At 41.4% G+C, this 22006-nt stretch overlaps 1 protein-coding gene across 1 annotated transcript in view; it reads left to right on the forward strand.

The window, feature by feature from the left end:
* The first annotated feature begins 7033 nt into the window (after nt 1-7033).
* The window catches only part of Rspo3 (R-spondin 3), an 82692-nt gene continuing 67719 nt past the window's right edge, over nt 7034-22006 (forward strand). Inside the window, exon 1 of the mRNA XM_005363658.3 lies at nt 7034-7266. Coding sequence (XP_005363715.1) covers nt 7170-7266 — 97 coding nt within the window. The 5' untranslated portion in view covers nt 7034-7169. The remainder of the gene's footprint in view (nt 7267-22006) is intronic.

Raw genomic sequence — 22006 nt, forward strand, 5'->3', positions numbered from 1 at the left:
TGAACAAGGCTGGAAAGCCAAATGGATGAGGCTCGGCGGCCAGACTTTTGATAATGGATGTGCAAAGCTCTGTCTGGGAAGACCATGTTGCAAGTAACAAGAGAAGTCGTGTAGAGGAGTGGAAAATATAAACAGGAGCAGTTAGGTCGAGACGCCATCATCCATTTGTTTGCAAATACCCTAAATCCCTTCAAACACTTCTAGGAAATATGAGGGATGAAATGTCATTTTTCTCACCTGATAGGAGCCTGCCCACGGCTACAGTAAACTGGTCAAATCATTAACCTACATAGACCCCAACACCAGGCATCAGCCATTAACAGTCCTCCCACACAGTCAACACAACACAGTGAAACGCTGGAGGAGGGCGGATGACACCAGTGGAGTGTGGCTGCCTCCCTAGCGAGCAGGGAGCCAACTGCAGCCACTGAACACCATAAAACAAGTGGGGAAAAGTGCTTTCTCTCCACCACTGAATCAGTCTAAAGCAGAGGAAGGAAGAGGTTCTTATCTACAGTAGGTTTCATCATCCACACGCCAAAGACTGCATCATCCGTAGAAGTTGCCAGGCGACTTTTTTTCTTCCCAGAGCACACTCTTATCACCTAGCACTTATCACCTAGAAAGCTTAATCATTTATCTGTCTGCCTCCCTCAGTGAGGGCAACTTCAATTAGGACAGGGTCCTATTCTTTTCTGTTGTGTGACACTAGGTCCTAAATGGTAACTACCATATGTTTAATCGATGTAGAAAAAAAAATAAGAAAAATAACCAGTTGAACCAAAGTAGCTACGTACATACGTGACAGTAACAAATGGATAAACGGAGGATGAGTGGAGGTGGAGCAGCTGTTGTTCTGCCGCTAAAGGTAGCTCCTACTCTAAGAATAGGTTTCCTAAACTTCCCTGAGCACACAGCTTCACGTCCTCTGTGCGCTGCTGAACTCAGCATAAACTCTGACGTGGCTTTCGGTCGGAGACACAGAAGCCCCTTAAAGTCAGCCCTTCCAAACTCTTGCCTGAAAGATGGCGCTCAGAGGCTCTACTTCCGTGAATAAATGGAGTCACTTACAGGAGACACCCGACCACTGTGTGTGAGATGAGTAGCTGACTGATTGACAGCTGTCAGTCCTTTTACATAAACTACCCTTAGTCACTTATGGAGAAATTGTTAACCTAGCAGGAAAAAAATAAATAAAGAGTGCCTTACTGAAAACATGCCTGGAAACCAGAGTCAGCTTTCGCTTTTGCTGCGGCTGTTTCCTGGCTGCTTTGCTCTTTCTTTTCCTGTTTGTCCCCTTGTTTCCCATTGCCTGTCTGTAATTTTGAACATGAACTTTGCTTTGCTATTGCCATTGTGATTCTGGTAAATGTACACCGATTGAACCCATGACATTGCTCTGGTGTCTGTCGCTTGACCATTTGTGACCACAAAGAATTTCCCTTCCACCTGCCGTAATCCAGAAACTCAAATTTAGGCTAGCCTCAAATTCATAGACATCTACCAGCTTCTGCCTCTGCTGTGCTGAAGTTAATGTGTGCGCCACTATGCCCAACTAGCTCAGTTTTAATACGCATGTGTTTCTCTGGAGAGGCAGGATAAAATGGTACGAGTGTCAGTGTTTTCAATGAGACAACCCAGTTTCAAGTCCTGGCTTTGACAAGTTTGTGACACTTAAGGGGCTCAGGAGGGATCTCCAGAAAATGTTACTGTTAAATCAGATTTTAGATAGCATTAACAAAACCAAAGGAATCAATGGAAAACAGTAAATTACCCAGAAATTAGGAAAAGTCAGAAGTTATTTCTACAGCTGCATTCAAAGAGTAAAGAGAGGATATAACGTTATGGTATAAAAACCTGGTTAAGAACTAGCTGGAGTTATGGGAAAGGTGCTGCCCCTCAAAGATTCACGCCCCAGCCTCGTGGGATACACCTACTTCCAGAAGGATGTCAGAGCAGGAAGAAGACAGAAACGATCTTTGCTCTCATGCACCGACTGAACTGGAAACTAGTGGGAAGGGGCTCTGGTGACTTCATCCAGCACTGCCAATTTCCTCAGGGACAGAGGTGCTACCAAAATCAGATCTAGAGGTAATGTCAAATATTAACGGTACTTTCTACATAAGATTGGTCACATGTGACTTTGTTTTTTTGTTTTTGTTTTTTTCCCAAATGTCTCATCCTGGAAACTACGAGCTTGGAGATCTGTTTTGAGGTGGAATATGCCAGTGCAATGGGCAATTGTTTTCATCAACATCCCTTCTCCTATAGCCTTCCAGAGGCCACAAAACTTTCATGTCTTTCGTAGCAGTTTGTCAGCCTAAAGGTGTGAGCACAGTCACCCGGGCTTAATTGTGAACCTTCTGAAGAGTCTCCAGGAACAAAAGAAGCATAGATAAACATCCTTATGAAAAAAACACACAAATGGGGGAAAATGAAGCTTTTTATTCTTTTCGTTGAAAAGATAAAGTGGTATGAAATAAAAAAAAAACCTGCTCAATAGAGCCCATGTTTGTTTTACCTCCTGTATGATTTGCAATCTCGAACTGAAGTGGATCAGTGTCTCCATGAGATGTAGGAATCACTTTCCCCGCTTCCTCTAAGAGAATGCCCAGAAATTAGGGCTTAAGATATACACTCGAATGAGATCCCAAAGTCTACAGAGACAGATTAAACTAGTCCTGGATTTGCTTTGCTAGACCAGAGTCATTTAGGATTCTTGTAAAGGGCTGGCCACTTCCAGCAAAGGGATCCATTCAAAAGCAGATTTCTAAATCTGGACCCATTCAATTAAACACAACTCCGTAAGTGCTAACTATGATGTCATACAGCTAGAAATAGCGTCCACATTTGGAATTGCAAGCCTGTCTCTCTGTTTGGAAGGTATTGTCATTACTTTCGGTGCATTCGGAGTCTTTAGAAATCACTTGATTGAATTTCTTCATCCTTCAAATGAAGAAACACATAAACACAGTGAAAATGCAGAGCCAGGACCCACAATGGTACAGATTACTAAACCTGTGCTTTCTTCTTACAACACACAGTTTCCTGACAGTAAAATGCTTTAATCAAGCAGCATTTTCTGGGGTGTTACATTCTTTGCAGTGAATACTGCTAAGTACTCAGTTCAATGATGTCATGAGAGAAATTAGTTTTAAAATAAAAACACACAGGACAGTGCTCAAACACAATTTTACAAACATTCCCTGACTTCATCTAGGAGGAGCAACATTCCTAAAGTGTTGATAGACAGCCCACTAGCTACTCCGTGTTGTCATTTTCCCATTGTCTTAATGCGACAGTCCATTGAATCACTTCTTAAATTGGTCTAATAATTCTATCTCTGTCTAAAATAGTGGGTGGATTCCATCTACTAATTCCAATGGCTTTTATATAACCTATTGGGTCCATGTTTCCGAGATCGCTTCTGGCCACATTAGTCACACAGACCTTTCCAGAAGTATTCTTTTGGATTTGATCACTCACAGGCATCTAGATCTGGGTGAATAGAGAGGGGAGTGTTTTCCAAATCTGCATACCGGTTGGGCGCTATAATGATGTCACTTCCAACTTTGGCAAACATCTCTCGATCACTATGAGCTGTCCCCCACTCCAGACTCTTAGGTTTGTTCTCTCTTCTGGGGCAAACTCCCTTCCACATATTTGCTGTATGGGTTCAACAATACAACAATCATTTTTGTTCCCTAAAGTGCCACTCCTGCCGTGGATAAAAATAACTTGTTACTGTTGTCATTGCCTGGTCGGAGGACACAGTGAGGAAAGATGAGAAATTACAGTCTGATTCTGGATATGTTTATCTCCCTGTGTTTGTCCAAACCCATGGTATTCTCTTGCCCTGAGTCTCCAACTCTTAATCCCAGTTTGATCTGACAAATGGTAAAATCAGAAGAAAATTTCAAACTCTGTGCTGCACCCGTGGCTTTTAACTTGCTTTAGTCTGGAGCTCCGAGAGGTACTGCCAATTTCTACGAGCATTGTTTTCTTTACTGAATTGGAAAAATGGGTACTTTATTGCACAAAATAGTCCATGGCATGCCTTCTGTAAGCTTCTGGGACAGCTGAGGGAATGTAAGACTCAGTCAGGCAAGTAAACACACATTTAATACTAAGGTAACATGGACCAAAAAGAAAAAAAGAATAAGTTATTCTAAAGTCGAGTGTCAAGAAAGAAAGAAAGCTCTCCCCATTTATTTAATGTTTTCCTTATGTTTCCTCTGAATGGTGCTTGTTCCTTGACAAGCTTTTCCTGCCCACTGACTCTAACACTTCTTTTCTGGGATGGCTCAAGAACCTTAGTCCACTGGGTTTGTTTATTTACTTACACCGACATTCCTGTTCTCATCCTAAGGAACATATGTCTGCAGAGCAGACGGTGAGAAGTGAGTGTCTTTCTGCATGCCAAGTTCCCTGGACTTTTCACCAAATTGCTTTTTTATATGCCTTTTGCGATCTCATCTTGTCCTGCTCAAGTATCCTGGATTAGAAAGGCAGTCTCTGGAGTCCTCTTCAAAGGGAGCCTCCCATAGCTTCTAAATCCTCCACATTTTATGGTGCAGATATTCCGAATCTAGGGTATTAAGCAAGAAAGAACAAAAAGCTGATGGGGACAGACACAGAGGAATAGAGTGGCTTCTGCACCAGAGAGTCATTATTGGAATCGAGTGGGCATCTGTGACTTTCCAGTTCAGAGTGATAAACTGTCATTTACTGGTAGATGTTATACAATTGATGCAGAGTGCCTGCCCCGCCCTCCGCCGCAATGTATGTGCGCGCGCGTGTGTGTGTGTGTGTGTGTGTGTGTGTGTGTGTGTGTGTGTATCTCATGCAACTCCTGCTACTTGTGGAATGCTCAGAAAAAAAAAGATTTTACCACAGAAATAGGAACTGTGTGGTAAATGGGAATTCTTAAAAACAAGTTTTAAAAAATCATACTCTTGACAGGATTACTGCTTTTCTCATATATCAAACTTGCAGGATATTATGCCTGCTTTCAAATTTCCAATACAAGTAGTCAAAATAATGGACATTTAATAAAGACTTAGCAGGAAAAGGCCAGCCTCCCAGATGCTGTATTTTAAAGCTTTGCAAAGAATGCCTGTTTGAAGTTCCCTGACTTTTGTATCCAGGCTATTTTGTGTCTTCAATCCCGATTTTGGGGCATATAAGAAAGGTACAGGTAAAAAGATGACAGAGATCTGTAACCTGGGGTGTTTTGAAAGATTACAAAATGGGACAGGTAGGGGCTATGACCTTTGCTTCCCCTCTAATTTGTGGGCAGATAAATAGAAGGCAACCCTGCACATCTCACTTTGTTTTCAAAGTGGCCTGCTTGCCATCCAACCTTACACAAAGCCTTGCACTGCAAAACCCTTCTGAATACTATTAAGTACTCTCAGGGCAGGTTTACATTAAAAATGCCTTGAGGTTTGTAACCTTCAACAAAATACGCCAGGAAGGACAGAAGAGTGTATGGGTTTGTGCTACTGGGGAAGACATAGGACTTCAACAGTGGATAGCACCTCAGGGCCCTGTCTCCTCCCCAGTGCTGTGTTGGCCTGAGAACCTGGTTTTTTCCTGCTACTGCCATGAATCCTCTACCCCCACCCGACTTGCGCTGGAAACAGAAGCAAGAAATGGACTTTTTTGAACTCCCCCCAAATGGGGACAGTCTTTCCACATAGTATTCCCAGGCTCCCAGATGAGAAGCCAAAATGTACAACACATCCTCTCAAGAACATTAGGAGACAAGAGAGAGCGCCTAACAGGCCAGCTGAATACAGGGGGAAGTGCCTGAGGGGAGGAGGAATCTACCGGAGCCACAGCAAAGGCTGGGTTTGGAAGAAAGCCTCAGCACAATAACTTTTCCATCCAGAAGGTCCCCAAAGCACACACCTCTGGGTCCTCCCCTTGAGATCAGGTAAATCACCTTCAAAATGAAGGATAAAGCCCATCTAATCACCCCTTAGGATCACCTGCCCAACACCTGATCACAGCTACTTTCATTGAAAAAAAAAAGGGGGGGAGGGGGCATTGAAGGAGACAGCAGCAGAGAGAAATCGAGACAGGCTAAGGAGAGCTTGAGAGGAATCTGTGACCAGAAAACCCAGGAAACAAGCGACTCTGGTGGAAGAGAGGAGAGGCGGGTTGCCCAGGACCCAGGACCGGTTGCTGGAGTGAGGAGGGGTCTCTGGAAAGCCAAGGGACTGGGTGTCTAGGACGTTGAGCGCCAGAGGCCAAGGACAGCAGAAGCTTTGGGGCCTGGGGTACTTGGGACAGCTGGATCAGAAACCTCAGCGCACTCAGCCCCAGTGCACCCACTTCACCCGGTCGGAATTATCCCTCCGAGGGCCTCCCCCAACCCCGCTCCCCTTCTACAGCAGTCCTTGCAGTGTCCAGAGATGCTCCAGCACAGACCCGGGACCCCTTAGGCGCCTCTTCCCGTCCCTCTGCCAAATCGCAACGCCTGTACTTTTCCAGCTCCCTCTTTCCCTCTTGAAATTGAAAGTTATTGAGGTCGCTCGGGGTTGTTGCAGTTTCCTTCCCCGCCCCCCGAGCTCCCCCCGCCCCCCGCAGCCATCCCTCTCTCCCCCTCCTTCCCCCTCCTCCCAAATGGGGTGCTTCCAGCCCTGCCCAACACTGGAGCGGCTCCTGCTTGGGAACGCCAGAAGCAGCTTGGGTCTCTCCAGCGCCCCTTGGCCATGGCCGCGGTACCCACGGCGTCAGCTCCCCATCGCTCCCGGGGTCCCAGCCACTGCCTCAGCCGCCACAGTCTCTGAGCCCCAGGGGTCACTGCTCGCCGGGAACCCGCCCGCGGCCGCCGCCACTGCGCAGCCGAGGCTAACCTGCCGCCAGCCAGCCGGGAGGCTCCTGCAACCTTCGCTCGCGGCGATGACAGCCACCTCGGAGCAGCCGGCTGTGTTCGGACAATTTGAGAATGCAATTGTTGGTTTCCCTGCCCACCCGCCCCGTTTCGCTTGCCATCACAGCACGCCTGTTGGATCTCAGTGGAGAAGTCCCGCTGCTCTGGTTCTTCAGCGCTCCATATAGACACGCCTAAAACCTACGCACATATTAAAAAAAAAACATTTAATATAACTAACAGTCAAAAGAAAAAAGGAGAGAAAGAAGAGAAACATTACTGGGTTACTATGCACTTGCGACTGATTTCTTGGTTTTTTATCATTTTGAACTTTATGGAATACATCGGCAGCCAAAACGCCTCACGGGGACGGCGCCAGCGAAGAAGTAAGTGCAGGGTTTGCTTTAGGGTTTTTATTTTCTTTTGATTATTGTTGTTGTTGTTGTTTTGGTTTGTGTTGAGCGTTTCCTCCCTTCCACCGCATTCACCTGTCTCCTTGCCTGTCCAGAGTCAGCTGCCAGAGGAAACAGTCCTTCCAGCCTCCATCCTACGCCTCTCATAGGAGATAACAGTTCGGGCATGGGCTCTCCTTCTCTAGCCAGAGCTGGGGTCTGTGCACCGGGCGCTAGCTTGACTCCCGCCCCCTTGTAATTCGGGATCTGGAAATGTTCTGTTTCTTACTTAGATTCGCTCTAGGGATGTGTGCTTTACTTTGGAGACTCCAACGGAGGCCTAGAGCCCCAGGCAGCTGGGTCGCCCGTCCAGCCTTCGGATGGCTTGATACTGGCCCAACGCAACACCAGCACACCACGAGTTGCCGAGTTGCCGCCTGGTTCAGGGGAGCTTTGGCTGCCCCCCCCTCCTCCCCGGGCTGCTTTCTGGTAGTCAAGGCAAGCATCCTGGGGCGGGTCTGTGGGGAGGGAGGCAGTGAGCTAGCGCCTGCGCTACTGTTCTCTCCACGACGTGCGCACGAGTGGAGTAGAGTGGTGCGGGGCGCTGGGGCTCCCAGGACAGCTTGCGGAGTTGCCCCATGTCCCACGCTCTGGGGTCTGAATGGAGAGGAACTCCGGAGGTTTGGAACTCCAGTTACCTTCTTGCCTTGCCTGTCCCACGTGAGCGATTTGGACATCTCAGACTCTTTCAAGTGGGTCCCCTGAGACAGACACACAGAGAACGGGGTTCCCCCTGAGCTCATCTCCTCACTGCTCTTTACCCAACTACCTAGAAGAGTGTTCTGTAGCGGCTGGGTAGGGTGCTCTCTCTCTGGAATGAGATAGAGACGTCTGGGAAGCCTCCACCAAAGTTGGTCAGAGGCAAAGGGGCACCTTTCAGAGATTCGGGCAGAGATGCGAGGGTGGCTCCTCTATTTGTTCCCTGGTGGCCCTGCGCGCAGCTCTGCTGTGGGTGTCCATGAGAAGAGTCCCTTAGCTGAGTTAAGGACGACCCTGGCTTGGCAGAGGGCACAGGAGCCCAGGGCTAGCCAATAAGGGGAACTAACTGACATCACTCTGTAAAGCTATTCTGGCTGGTTGGCTAGTCAGCCCACGACCTTGTCTGGTCTCCCGATGAGATCTCTCCCCGAGTGTCCAGCCCGCAAAAACCCTTGAGGCAGGAACGCCTGCAACTCTCTGGACACAACAACACTTGTGTGGAGTGAAAATTTACTAATCGCCTCTCCTCACTGTTTGTCTCTGCCCTGGCCCTGGACGTGAGGGTCCCCTGAAAGCTCCCTTTGTACCGCAAAGCCCAGGCCAGACAAAGTTTGATTCACCTGAAAATTGCCTTTAAAAATCGTGGCTGGGTGGGAGCGCCAGAGACTTGGAGTCCGAGCTGGCTCCACTGCCTCTCGGATTGCGTCTCTGCGCAGGAGGGCCTAAACTAAACATGTCAGGGCATCCGATTTATTATTCTTGGCCTCTGAGTGGTTTGTATTCTGTGCAACCCTCCCACCCAGTCTATCACTCAGGCCCTTCTGCTGCCGCACGGAAGCAGCAGCCTGGCGCTCAGAGGTCCTCATACCCACCCAGGCAAGCTAGGTCCACTGAGCACTGAGTTTCAGGGCCAGTGGGGAAACCGAATTCAGGAGAAACACAGCTTCTTGCCCTACATCGCTTACAGGCCACTCCAACCTGGTAGTGACAGCCACCCACCCTTGGGAGCTCCATACTTGCCCCAGTGGGGCAGAATCCTCACTGTGCGTTAGTGTGACTGGTTCCTGGGTTTCTGGCTGGGTCACTGCTGTTTCTGAAGGAAACAAAAGAAAGCAAAGAAAGTTTGCTGTGCGTTCGTTCTCATCTCCCCCAGTGAGGACCAGAGCTGGGGAAACTCTGGGTGCGCACATCTGGGCTGGGACTAGATGGGTGATGTGTGAAGTCTAAAGGAGAAGTTCCTCTCTCTCTCTCTCTCTCTCTCTCTCTCTCTCTCTCTCTCTCTCTCTCTCTCTCTCTCTCCCTTCCTCCCTTTCTCTGCCTGGATCTTCCCAAGGCCAAGTCAAAGGCGCCCTCTGGTTGTGTTGAGGGGATGAAAGAGGAAATCGGGGGAATGGAGCTGAAATTCCAGTGATTCTATGGGATTCTGGAAAAGAGTTGCTGCAGGCATCTCTGCTGCTGAGGCGGCACTTGAGTCTGCGGTTGAAGCTTGGTTGCTCCTGCAATCCTGGTAGAGGGGCGACCCCTTGCGTCGTCTAAGTAGACAGAAGAAAGATTTGGCTAGTTCAGCATGACTTTTTTTTGGAGCAAGGATCAGAGGGTTAAATGTCCTTGTTCAATGTCCAGAAACACGAAATTAACGCCACACATTCATAAATTAACCTGGATTAAGGTTTTTGAAATAGCTGAATAAAAATGTCCTTAAGAGTAACTGGGAATTTCTATAATGAATAATAACGCAGTGGTCAAATTATTTTAAAACTGATCAGACACCCCTATTTCTTCCACACTAGGGCAACTAAAGTGAGCAATTAAGGGTATTGCTTTTGCCTTGTATAAATAACTTCATTTTATTAAACTTTTAGAAACATCACTAACGATGGAAGTGAAAATTAAGGTTAAAAATATTTCCTAAAGTTTTTTAAGTGGTCGCTTGAATGTTTCAGTACCAAAGACCTTCACTAGCAAGGAGTGTCATTGCAGAGTTAATCATGTTCATATTTAACAACTATGATTTGTTGTCACAAATAGCCAACAAAGTTATGCAAGTATTCCTCTGTTTCTGTACAATAATCAGTATTCTATTGAGCTCTACTTGGCAAAAAAAAAAACCAATGATCCTAATTATTACACACTACTATTTTCTCTTAAAAAAAACCCATAGTGCTTTAAAACAGATATCTTGTACTTTTAAATATCTGTATAATTACGGCGAATAAACACAACAGAAATTGTACTGATTTTGATTGATATATGATGCTCAGCGATGACAAAATAAATCTATACAGGATAAAATGTAAAGTCTTTACTCAAAAGAAGTTACCATCCAGCAAGATTTTTTTTCGCAGCAAGTCCCAGATTTGAATCCTGGATGTGAATTTACAAAACCTAAACTCCATCTTTAATCTCATTTCCAGCCTTGCAATCTTTTCCTTTGAAGTTTGGTATAAAAAAAAACCCTTCTAATTTTGGTTTGCATATTAATAAAAATCTAAGCATCATCTTATCCTAACAATCGCAATTCCTTCCTAATGCCTCACATTTCACAAGAACTGTCACTTGGCTGACATTGATCTTGCCTCTGTAGACAATGAGTTTAAGAATCAAAACCCAAAAAGCCTGCCAGAGAGTCAATGAATGAAGTTTGTCTTCTCCCACGAATCTCTCTGCCCTTTATCATTTATGCTATGTTCTGGCCCTGCCATAGAGAGGCTATCAGACTATTAAAACAATTAACTTTATCATCTCCAGATTGTAATTTTCCCAATATGTTTAGAGAACAAGCTATTCTGCTCAAATAGCATAATCTTGATAAGTATTGCTACAACGTGGACAAATGTCAAATATTGCACACAAAAGTTGCTCAACATTGAGTTGATTTTCCAAAAGGCTCTATAGGATGATACTGCCACAGAGAGTTACTGTCAGAAGCAGAGGCCATCAGGGACCATGGTCTTCAGATATAAGCATCTATTATTTCATCTTAGCTTTCCACACTATACATCACGCATGTTTTAGAAATTCATTATATATCTCACAATTAAAACACAACTACTACAATCTTTAGAGAAACATCAAAAAGAAGCAAGAATAGAACAAAAATAATTACACTGATAATATACTCAGTGGAATATATTGATCACCGCTTATGACAGTGTAGCAAATGCTGACTTATACTGTAAGGTTCTGATGCACTCTTGGTGGTTTTACTGCTGGTCCTGGAAGACAAGTTAACAGATGAAAGAACACACTGAAATTTTAAGATGTTAATTTGAGTGTTTCATTTGGAGGTTGGTAACAATACATGTTTTTCCTCACTGGACTACATTCTTCACCTGTATGCCTTAGTTTTGAGAAAAATAGCTGGACAGTGATATGAGCAAAATCTGGTGAAGAAAGTGCTTCTAAGGCATATCATATTGTATGAATGAAAATCAAAGATAAATTCAATTTCCTAGGAAGTGGTGGCTACACAAAAATAGAAACAAAAATGCATTTACCTTTTTCAGTTCTAAGGGAACCATCTTTGAACTAGAAAGATTGTTTCCCAAAATAACTTGTTGCTACTCTATTTTAAATCCATGTTTACTGCTTCAGAAGAAAGATTGTCCTAAGCACCTGAAAAATGGTATTTTGAAATACTGCCATTTTAGCCCATGTTACTCTAAGCATTGAAAATGTAAGAGCAAGTAAAAAGTGTGTACCACAAATATTTTGATATTTCTTTGAACATGCAGTATGAGCAGTAGTTAAGCTTGTAAGTAGATAGGCTTTACTAAGCCATTTCTGCATTAAAGAGTTCCATGGTTTTTAATGTTCTACAAATTAGGTCTCCAGAAAGCAATGAACTGAAATTACAACATGCAGTAAAATTTGATTTTCAAGTTGTTATAGGAAAACCCTTGGTACATTACTACAAAACGACTTTATTAGACATTTGATCCTTTTAGATTATTTGAATCTGGGTCCGGATCTCTACGTTGCTACTAAACGTCTAAAATATTTTTCAGTTAAATGTCTAATCATTTTAAATATGTATAGTGTTTTTAATCCTTCATGAGAAAACATTATAAAGTAATCTTAAAATACTTCTTTGAAATTACAAAAATGAAGTTTAAAAAATACAATTATTATTGATATTCTAATTTAATACTTTTTTCTCTTTATCTTCTTTTAAAGCACTCAACTTGAGCATTTCTCTGATTCATACACCTATTCCCACTCAGAAAAAAAAAATACCATTCTCAACTTTCATTGAATTCCTGAAATGCCACCAGAGTGGATATTGTGTTTCATGAAATGTAAGAATCAACTTTGGTTGCAATTAGGAAAACATCTATAAGTTCTGAGAATACAGCAAGAGGCAGTCATGATGATGGATTGGAATTATGTTTGACTTAGCGAGGGTAGTCCCTTATAATATATTGTATACTGGTGTTATTTCCAAAGCAATAATTTGAAGTATCTTGACTCATAACTTGGTAGATTCTGTCTTGCTTTTGATTTTGTGGGAAAATAAGACAGATTGCTGCAATTTTTAAAAGATTGCAATGAACACATCATCTTGGAAATTACCGTCTGTTGAGCCACTAGTAGATTTGAAATACTTTGCAAATGAGCTTAATAATATACATAAAGCATATATAGGAATTTGTGAAAGATACTGGAGATTTTTTTATTTGTTTAATGTGCCCAGTCACATCTTTTAATTCTGAAGCATTAGTAGCAATCTAATTTTAATATTTATTAAGAAGCGCTAAAAACAATGGAGTGTTCCATTATCGAGGGTTAAAGTTTGTCAAGAATGCTAAATGTCTGGGTGTCACTGAATGCTAAGGTTCCCATTTTTTCATCTGAAAAATTTCATCAATGCAGCACTTAAATAAAATATCTGAAATCATTTCATATGTGAACAGTGCTTATTCACAAAACATCCACTGACAGTGCCTCTTATCTTCTAAGGTCATCTCTGCCTTAATTGCAAGGTCTGCAAGTGATGTAGTTAACAGTTTACTACCACTAAAGTTCTCTGGAAAATAAAAAAAGAACAGCTTAGTGGTGCCAAAGAGCATGTTCAATCATATACATCCATAATTGTAACTGTCTGTATTTTATGCAAAATATTGCCTAACTCTTCAAGGCACTGTTTTATATAGTGTTGTATCTGACCTTTAATTTTTTGGTAACAAACAAGTTTCATAAGTTTGTGATAGAGATTGAGACCTGTAAAAAGAAAATCCCCAATGGGAATTAGGAAGAGTGAAAGAGCGCTAAAGATCTCCATTCATGATCCAGAATGGTCACTAGTGTTTACATGACCCACACAAACACTTGTTACTACATTAGAAAGTATTTTCTCTGTGACAAGATAAGAGGGTTGAGTCATTTTTTTTTTAGAAAAAAAATACTTAGGTCTACACCATCCAATAATCTTAACAACTATTAATCTTTTTTTGTGAAACAAAATTCATGAGCAGGGAGCTAAATAGTTCTTCCAAATTACTCATCTTACTCAACTGGGTTTATTAGGTTTTAAAAAAGCAAACAAAGTCATTCATTTGTAATAAGTAAATTTAACCCAGAAGACGTGCTATAGAGATTAACCAAGTGATTGCTCAAGCTGGAGAGTGGGTCACATATCACATTCTGCATCCTTCAGGTATTGTCTGAAACAAAGCCAAGGCTTAAATAGGAACACCCAGGCAGGTTCATCTTGTCCTCAGACTTACAATTTCGGGAGTGCGTTCAGAGTGCCAAGTGGAGGAATGTTACAGAGTTTGTCTGTCACAGCAGCATTTAGATGTGCCCTGTGGAGGTAAGAAAAAGTCACATCTGATAATCCACATTTAAGGACAAAAGGCCTACACTATGACACTGCATGATGAAGACGAAGAATAATGCAGATGACTCATGTTAATGAAATCAATAGCCCTTGGCACTTAATTGAGTATGAAGAAGAAAAGGAAGCAAGACCATATATGGCATCAATTTAGGAGCATGAGGATTCAGATGTTGGTAAATAGAAAAATAATAGACACAAGCAAAGACAAGAATGAGACAAGTAGGTTTGGTAAGAAATGCATTTTACTTTTGAACTATCTTTAGTTTGAGGAGCTTGGAGGAGACTTAGGACTTGAGCTCTAATTTCAGAGACCAACAAGAGTTGCAGTGAAGGACAGTAGTGTCACTAATAGAAAAGAGAGGAGGGGGAGGGAGGGAGGAAGCGTTTAACAGCTACAATGGAACCTTACAGGTATGAGTATAGTCTCCTTGACAAAGGCTGCCACATATGCAGAACAAGTGTCATTTCAACAGAGAGGCAATAGAATGGTATGTCCAAGCATGTTAAATGCCTCATATGAAAGCAGAGCTTCACAGCTCTCAGGGCCATGGTAGCATTCTGTGTATCGTACTTTAACCTTTGCATTTGTCTTTTAAGAGAATATTATGGTAACAATAAATTCCCTAAATATCTTCTTGCCTTTCAGCAAAAACACCTTACTTGGCATGTTCCCCAAAAGAACCCACCCATCCTCGAAGCAATGTGGAGTTTTATTTTATCTGTTCATTGTTTTTTCTGCTATCACAGGGATGATATTCAGTCCCTAGATGGCCATTCAAGTTTAACTTCCAAGTCCAGGCCTTTCAAGATTCACCCTCTTTTCACTCTTGAGCTTGGTCCGTGAGTCATTACGTTCTCAAACTCCACCTCAGTCTTTCTCCTCCTTTCCTCCTTACTCGCTCCTTCTCACCTTGTATCCTCCAGCTCACCTCTCTCCTTTATCCTCTCTCCTCAACCTTCCCTATAGGCAGTTTCTAACCTAAGTGGTCGATCATTTTTATACCACAAGCAATAAAATCACACGATTTATTTGACGTATTATAAAATCCTTCTTCCCAAGCATGTCTTGCACATCCAAGACAAGATTTACTTAGGCATAAAGATGTGGGCAAAACTGTAATTCTGCAGTTAAATGTCAAAACCCTTGGATATAATTTACAATCACAATTGGCATTTCCCTAGCCAGTTTTTTTTTTTGTTGTTATCCAGAAAGCTATCTTTATGATGTTTCGTAAAATCTGTTATTTATATTACTTTCACCAAGACCATTAATAATCACCTCCATTTTGAATTTTTGCTTTATGGGTCTTCATACGAGGATTGCTGATTCTGAGTTCATATTAGAATCACCTGGAGAGCTTTAAAAATAAAAACAACTAGCCCAAATAGCGCAATCTCTGGAGACAGGGCCTTGATAGTATCAGTTTTAAAACTTGTCCTGGGGATACTAATACAGAGCTGAGAGTGCTATATTTTCAGACCCTTAATTCAGGACCATCCATTAGAGCTGAGCAACTGTTGAAAACTATGCCAGTTTTATGAGGGTTAGACAGACAAAATAAACCTGCGTGAAGTGTGACAAGGGAGGAGATATGTATCATCTGAACAGCAGAAAGCCCTCTCACTGCACGGTATGATTTCTCAATAGGAAATTGATAAACTCAAGGCACTGAGTTGAGCAAGCAGGGCTGTCTCAAAGAGAATCAGTCACTTCATTCTAGGAAGAGAGCAAAGTGCACACAGGAAGGCATGGGCATGAGAGTGTGCTGGATCCCTGCAAGGTATCTCTCAGAAGGGAACTGCACTGCTGTGGTTGGCGAGGGGGAAAACAGTGCAACCATGGAAGTAAATGGGGTGCAAGCTATGCTCAAACTTATTTCCAAAACTACTCAATAATGAACAACTGGGGTTTTGTTTGGTTGTTTTTTTGTTTGTTTGTTTGTTTGTTTGTTTTTAATGTCTTACCAGATGATCGGTGATTCCAAGTGTCCTCCTTGTTGTCAGGAAAACCTTAATGGGGAGGCAACTGCCTAAGGAGAAGTAAACATTCCTTTCTTTTATAGGCTCTACAATTCCAGACTAGCTTAGCTTGACTACTGGTGATCAGTAAGACTACTATAAATAGCATGCGGGGGAGGGGAGACTCAACTCTATCAAATGGATTAAGTTTGGAGCAGATCATTAATTCAAAAATGCTTCATTTTTCTCCTAACCTGTTCTTCTCTGAGCAGTTGTCTCCTCTAGCTCTTGTTTATTATTCTTGTTAAGTCCATACAGAATTTTCAAGCCTTGCCATAAATTAGGGAAAACTCCATGTAAAAACGAGGTGGAAGTCTGGGCTTCCTGTCAGAGCTCATTGTGCTTGTTAAGGGGGCTCTTTGGGAAAATTTGGGTTGCAATGAGTCACTAGGCCAAATCCCAATAACCACAATTGCCAGAAGTAATTAGACTGAAGAAAGCCAGGCTCCTTGGGAGGAGGGTCATCATAGCATGCTTGAGACATTGCTCTGTGCTCAGACCTAGTTACTTGTCCCTAAGGATTGGGAGCAATCATGAGCTACAGAAAGCAGGAAACTACCCAAAACAATGCTTTCCCACCAACTTTCTTCTCAATAGGTTATTCACCCTGAGCATGCACGAGATGGAAATATGCCACCAGCACCGCCGCCGGCGGGGGCGCAGTTCACGTCACAATCCTCATAAACCACCTGTCTGTCTGCAAGAGTGCAAAACCCACACAGAGAAGGCCTGCTGTCATTATGGCAAGTCCACCTCCTCCCTTCCTGAGCAGATAAAAAGAGCCCCAGGAATTCAGTCTTTGTAAAAGAATTATCTGAAGGGGAAAGAAAGGAAAGAGAAAAAAAAAATCCCCGTAAACATCCCCAGGTCAATTTAGACATAATATTAGTGAAAGGACTTTCAATGATAAGAAGATGGTAATGCGTGATGATGGCAGGGCAGGAGTGCTAAAATCTGCAGTTAGAAAAAGGCCAAGGGCAAATTTAGGATTCCTTGTACTTAATTAAACTAACCCCTTTCAGAAGCCTGGTGACAGATAAGTAGAAATTACCAACAAAGAAGTGGAACTATCATTTGAAAGTTTCAGTATAAGAAACAGAAAGACTGTTAAATCTTTCCATACAACAAGCACAAAGGAATCTGTACACAATAACCAAGGGGAAAGTTTGCTTCGAAGCCATTGCCATCATCTGGAATACTCAGGGTGTCCTATTGCCTCGTGGGATGGATCTTTAATTGAACAAAACCATAAAGATCCCAGGGCTCACTATCCTTAAAGTTGCAAATTCCTTCTAATCGAGAACGAATTCAGTATATTCCTTTATTCCTTTGATCTTAGGCTACTAGATCTTTGTTTAAACACATGGAAACAAATACCACTATTTTAAATATACAAATGGATTCATTTGCTGGTCAGATTGTGTTAGCAACTGGCAATCTCCAGGTATCTGGTAGATGTGTTCTGTCCTCATATAGGTAATGAGATGGAAGGAGCTGCTTCTCATTGTAAGCAACTTAGGAGAGCCATAGAATTCATTGCATTTCTTGGGAATTTGTCAGAAGTCTAGTGATAGAAAAATCCAGTTTTTCTTTCCCAGTTGAGCTGCAGAAGGACTTTGAATGATTCCTACTACCACAGCCATTGTCAGCGTCCAGAGACCCACTGGAAATTATTGACCAATGACTTTAATATACTGTTTGTGATCTAAAGGAAAAGTTTATAATTCTGCATATTTGTATGAAATAGTTTTTAGACAAACTACTTAATTTATGGGCTATTGGGGAGGAGCAATGTAACTCAACACAAACATGCTGCATTTATATTATCTCAGTGAATGGTAGTTCTCTCCCAATATATGAAGCTTTCCTGCTGATTCCATCTAGAAACTACCTTTGAAATTACAGCTCAGAATTAGTTAGATGCCTCAACACACTCCTTGTACAAGTTTCTATTTGTGGACAATTTATCCAGTCTCTGAAAACTATGTGTTTTCTCTTCTTTAAACCTGGAGCCAGTGTGAAGTCATTTTTACAAGAGCAATAAACTAAAGTGGTTTTTCAAATATCTTACTTGACTTTCTTTTCATGCTGAAGTACCTTTTGTTAATATAAGCTCTTCAGATTCTAGCAGGAAGCTCCCTAAAATTCTAGGGCTGCTTAAAATTATATGACCAGGAATCCCCTTTCTCCTCAGCTACCAGCCCTCTCCTTCTGGGAGTCTGCCAGCAATTTTTCACGATTCATTCTGACAACCATTTTGGTGTAAATATTTAGAGAAATCCTTTCCATTTAGAGATTAGATAAAGTATAAGTAACTCTTTTGAAATGATAGGTCTTTATTAATGTTTGCAAGAGCAGACCTTATTTCATCTGATGCAAAGAGGCTGACACCCTCCGTAAAGACCAAAGAAAAGAAACCAAGCCAGGAATTACAATGTGCTGTATGTAATTTGAACTACAAACTATTACCTATCATTTATCTCTAGAGGGCTTATGTTTAAATAATGTAGAGAAAAATGAATTAATTTAAGCTGAAAATATAAAAGATAAATTTAAATTGATCTAAAAGGTAAGGGGCAATAACTTATCTCTTCATCACTTAAATAGCCCCTTGCTGTTTTCCCATATGCTCACCAGAGTGAAGCAACATGTGTGAGATCTGCTCTGACATAAGCTCTGGTTTCTCTCTTATTACTCAAGAATTAGTATTAAAGGGGATGTGGGCTGAACGCTAATGCTTATATCCAGTATCACTTGTGAGAATAGAGTGGCAACCTCAACCTCAAGAAGTAAGCTCACCAGTGTCCTCATTCTGTGTTTCCTGGCCACACAAAATTCTCAGATAATGAGTACATGCAGGCTTGCCTCCCTCAGCATCCAGAGTGAATTGGTGACTGAGTCAAGCCCGCCAGTTCTCAGCTCTACTATATAGTCAATACAGCAGAGGAGTCGATAAGACTTATACACATCTCTAGCATATGCAAATCATCTTTGGAGGACTTACAACACTTAGCCCTGATAGATAGTTGCTATACAGTATTATTAGGAGAAAATAACAAAGAAAAAGGTAGGCAAGTTTATGACAGACATTTTTTTTTGAAAAATTGTTTTAAGTCTTCAGTTGACATTGTAGACACATGGATGCAGGAAGATAAGTAGGTTAAGGGTGACACAGCTAGGCATTTGATGTATAAAGAAGATCACTGGCTGAAGTTCAGAATAGCACTACAGTATTGGTGATCTCATGGTGTCAGCTGGATAACAAGCACAGACCTCAGCAAACTTTTTTTCTGGGTCTTTTGATAATGACACTACGATATAAAGATCCATCCTTTTGAGTTCAGTTTAACCACTGACAATTAACAAACTAAGACCTCCATGTAAGTCTCTTACTTTTTTCTTTATAAAGTAAGCTTTTAAAAATAAGTTTCAATGAAAAATTATTCTAGAACTTAGAGGTGAAGGTGCAAATGCGACCCCCAAATCTCGGGAAACTACAGCAGGTGATTTCTGTGGACTCAAGGTCAACCTAAGAACTATGTCTCAACATCTACAATGAGATTTGATCCCTGTGTCTTGATGTCGAAAATACAGTACTCACTAAATTTCAAAATGTTTTACATTTGAATCTTGGTTATATATAATGATGTGACAAGGAAAGTAATAAGCAGAGAACTGTGGGATACAAATGGAAAATTCATTGCACTTCATTGTAAGAGAATTGTAACTTTTGACCTTCTCAAAACTTGTGTATTTTTGGATTTTGACTACAGTGAGAAACGACTCAGTGGTAGAAGGCAAAGAAGTTTGATTGATCATTGATAGACTGTGGTATTGTTTCCCAAATCATTTAGTCTGTGATTGCATTGTGGCCACTGCAAAGCACCTCTACTACCCCTTATTTTCCAGAGAACAGGTTACTGACCTTAAGTCCCTCAATTGTGACATCAATGAGCCTTTCTTTCCTTCTTGCCATATAGAGTTACCTGTCAGAGCTTCATGGATGTGGAATTAGAGCTTAAATTTAAAAGTATAAGTTTTTCTTGGTGTGTTCATATATCTCTTAGAGTATATTTAAAAAAATAAGCAAAAACAAGTTTACTGGAGTTAAATACACGGTAAAAATAAAACTCAACTTTGCCCCAGTTAAATTATCATAAATAGATAGATCGATAGACAGACAGACAGACAGACAGATAAACACAGAATATTGCTAAAGATAGAATGCTTAGATATATTTATAAGTTGTGACATACTCTTTTTTTCAGATATGCTTGAAGAGAAATAGAAATTGAATTATTTGCAATGAGTGAGTCCAAGCCACATCCAAATATTTATCTGGAGACCAGTATTGTGGAAATGAAGCACAAAGATGGAAGGAAGCGCAGTCGAAAACACTGGAATTTATTAGGCCTCCCAGCATTTTCTTGTCTTAAAATTTATGGCCAATGAATAGGAGTCATTACTTAGTGTGACCTTTGTGACAATCGCGGGAAGTACGCTATGTGTACTGTAAACGTAGCTGGCATTGTTAGGTAAAGCTTGGAATGGAGTGGCATAGTTTGGCTGAGCAAATTTCCATTTTGGGTGCATTTATTAATTTCTATAGCAGAACTCTCACACTACTTCATTAACTGGAATTACTTCTACCAAACAAACGTTGAAATATTTTATGTTTAAAAATAGTGCATTTTTGTTCATCTTTCGAAGGATTTTCTCAAACCTTTTATGGTAACCAGTCCCTTGATCAGTACATGGAACATGCAACCAGATCGACTTAAAGCCCCACCTTGGCAGATGTTTGTCAACACATTATTTGGATTCCTCTGTAAGTCAGTTGATTATTTTTCTAACATCAGTTGATAACTTTGAAAAGGTTCATTCCTAAAATTCAAAGACCTGAAAATAATTTGATTCAGATCTTTTTTTTTGTAAGTTATAATTAACTCCTGAATGGGTTTAAGTAAAGAAAGGCAACTATCAGCCACTATTTACATGCGCTATTTTGCAACAAGTGGATGATACATTGATAGCAATCACATAAATAAGAACCAGAATGAAAAACATTGAAGGGATATTTCAAAATAATACAGAAATAATAGATCCAAAGGCTAATGTAACAGTCTTCACTACGACACTCTGCTTTTCATTAAGCCTATTAAAAAGGATACCCAGGGGACAGGGAAGGTTAAAAGAGGACATCCCTCTGCAGTGGAGATGGGAATATTATTATTTAATTAGACAATAGGTCAATCTGATACAAAAGAAATAAACCAGAATAATTGACAGGGTTACAGGGAAGTAGAGAAGGACATTAAACTGTGTGAGATCAGAGCTGGTGTTTCTCAGTGGTTATTCTGGTTGCTAATCTGCATCTGTAGTATTGGTGGGAAATGAAAGGCATAAACTCTATTCATTACAGAAATATAATCTGTGGGGAAGGGTGATTGGAGGTGGAGACAAAAAGAGCTCAGGAATTTCTGACTTTAGGAACTAAACGGTGCCATTTTTCCCACAAATTTGTCTTTTCAAAGAGAGCTACCTGTTCGTAAACCAAAGAATTATTTCACATGCTCTTCATTTCCGTTACTGAAGGACAGGCCACTCACGGCGTCCCAAGAGTCTATCACTTACAAATGAAACACCATTTGGTAGCAAACCATTCTTGCCAAATTACAAAACTTCTCATTAAGTTATCAGTTTCCCTTCTAGAATGTTCTCATTCTATTCTTGGGGATGAAGAAGCCTCTAGCTGGTAAAGCATCACTGTGCAATTACTAAAAGTGACTTCTTTTACTAGGTTGCATGGTATGGAGACACTGTTTCATCATTACCAGGTTTTTTTAATATCCCTTTTAAATGGGCAGATAAAGTTCTGCATAGTATTTTATTACAATCCCAAGTAAGCAGCAAAAAAGAAAAAAAATAGTATGAAAGGAATATATTTTCTTTTTTTCCCCAATATAAATCTGGGAGTTTTCCTATACTGACTAAATCCCCATATATTTCCCCTGAAATACCTAATATTTTCATAATTTCTTTGACTTTGATATCAACAGCATGTAGGTATTGAGACTCTTTCTCTGTACCACCAGCTCTCTCTCTCTCTCTCTCTCT

The sequence above is a fragment of the Microtus ochrogaster genome, linkage group LG9 (genome assembly GCF_000317375.1).
Source record: "Microtus ochrogaster isolate Prairie Vole_2 linkage group LG9, MicOch1.0, whole genome shotgun sequence".
Classification (NCBI taxonomy): Eukaryota; Metazoa; Chordata; class Mammalia; order Rodentia; family Cricetidae; genus Microtus; species Microtus ochrogaster.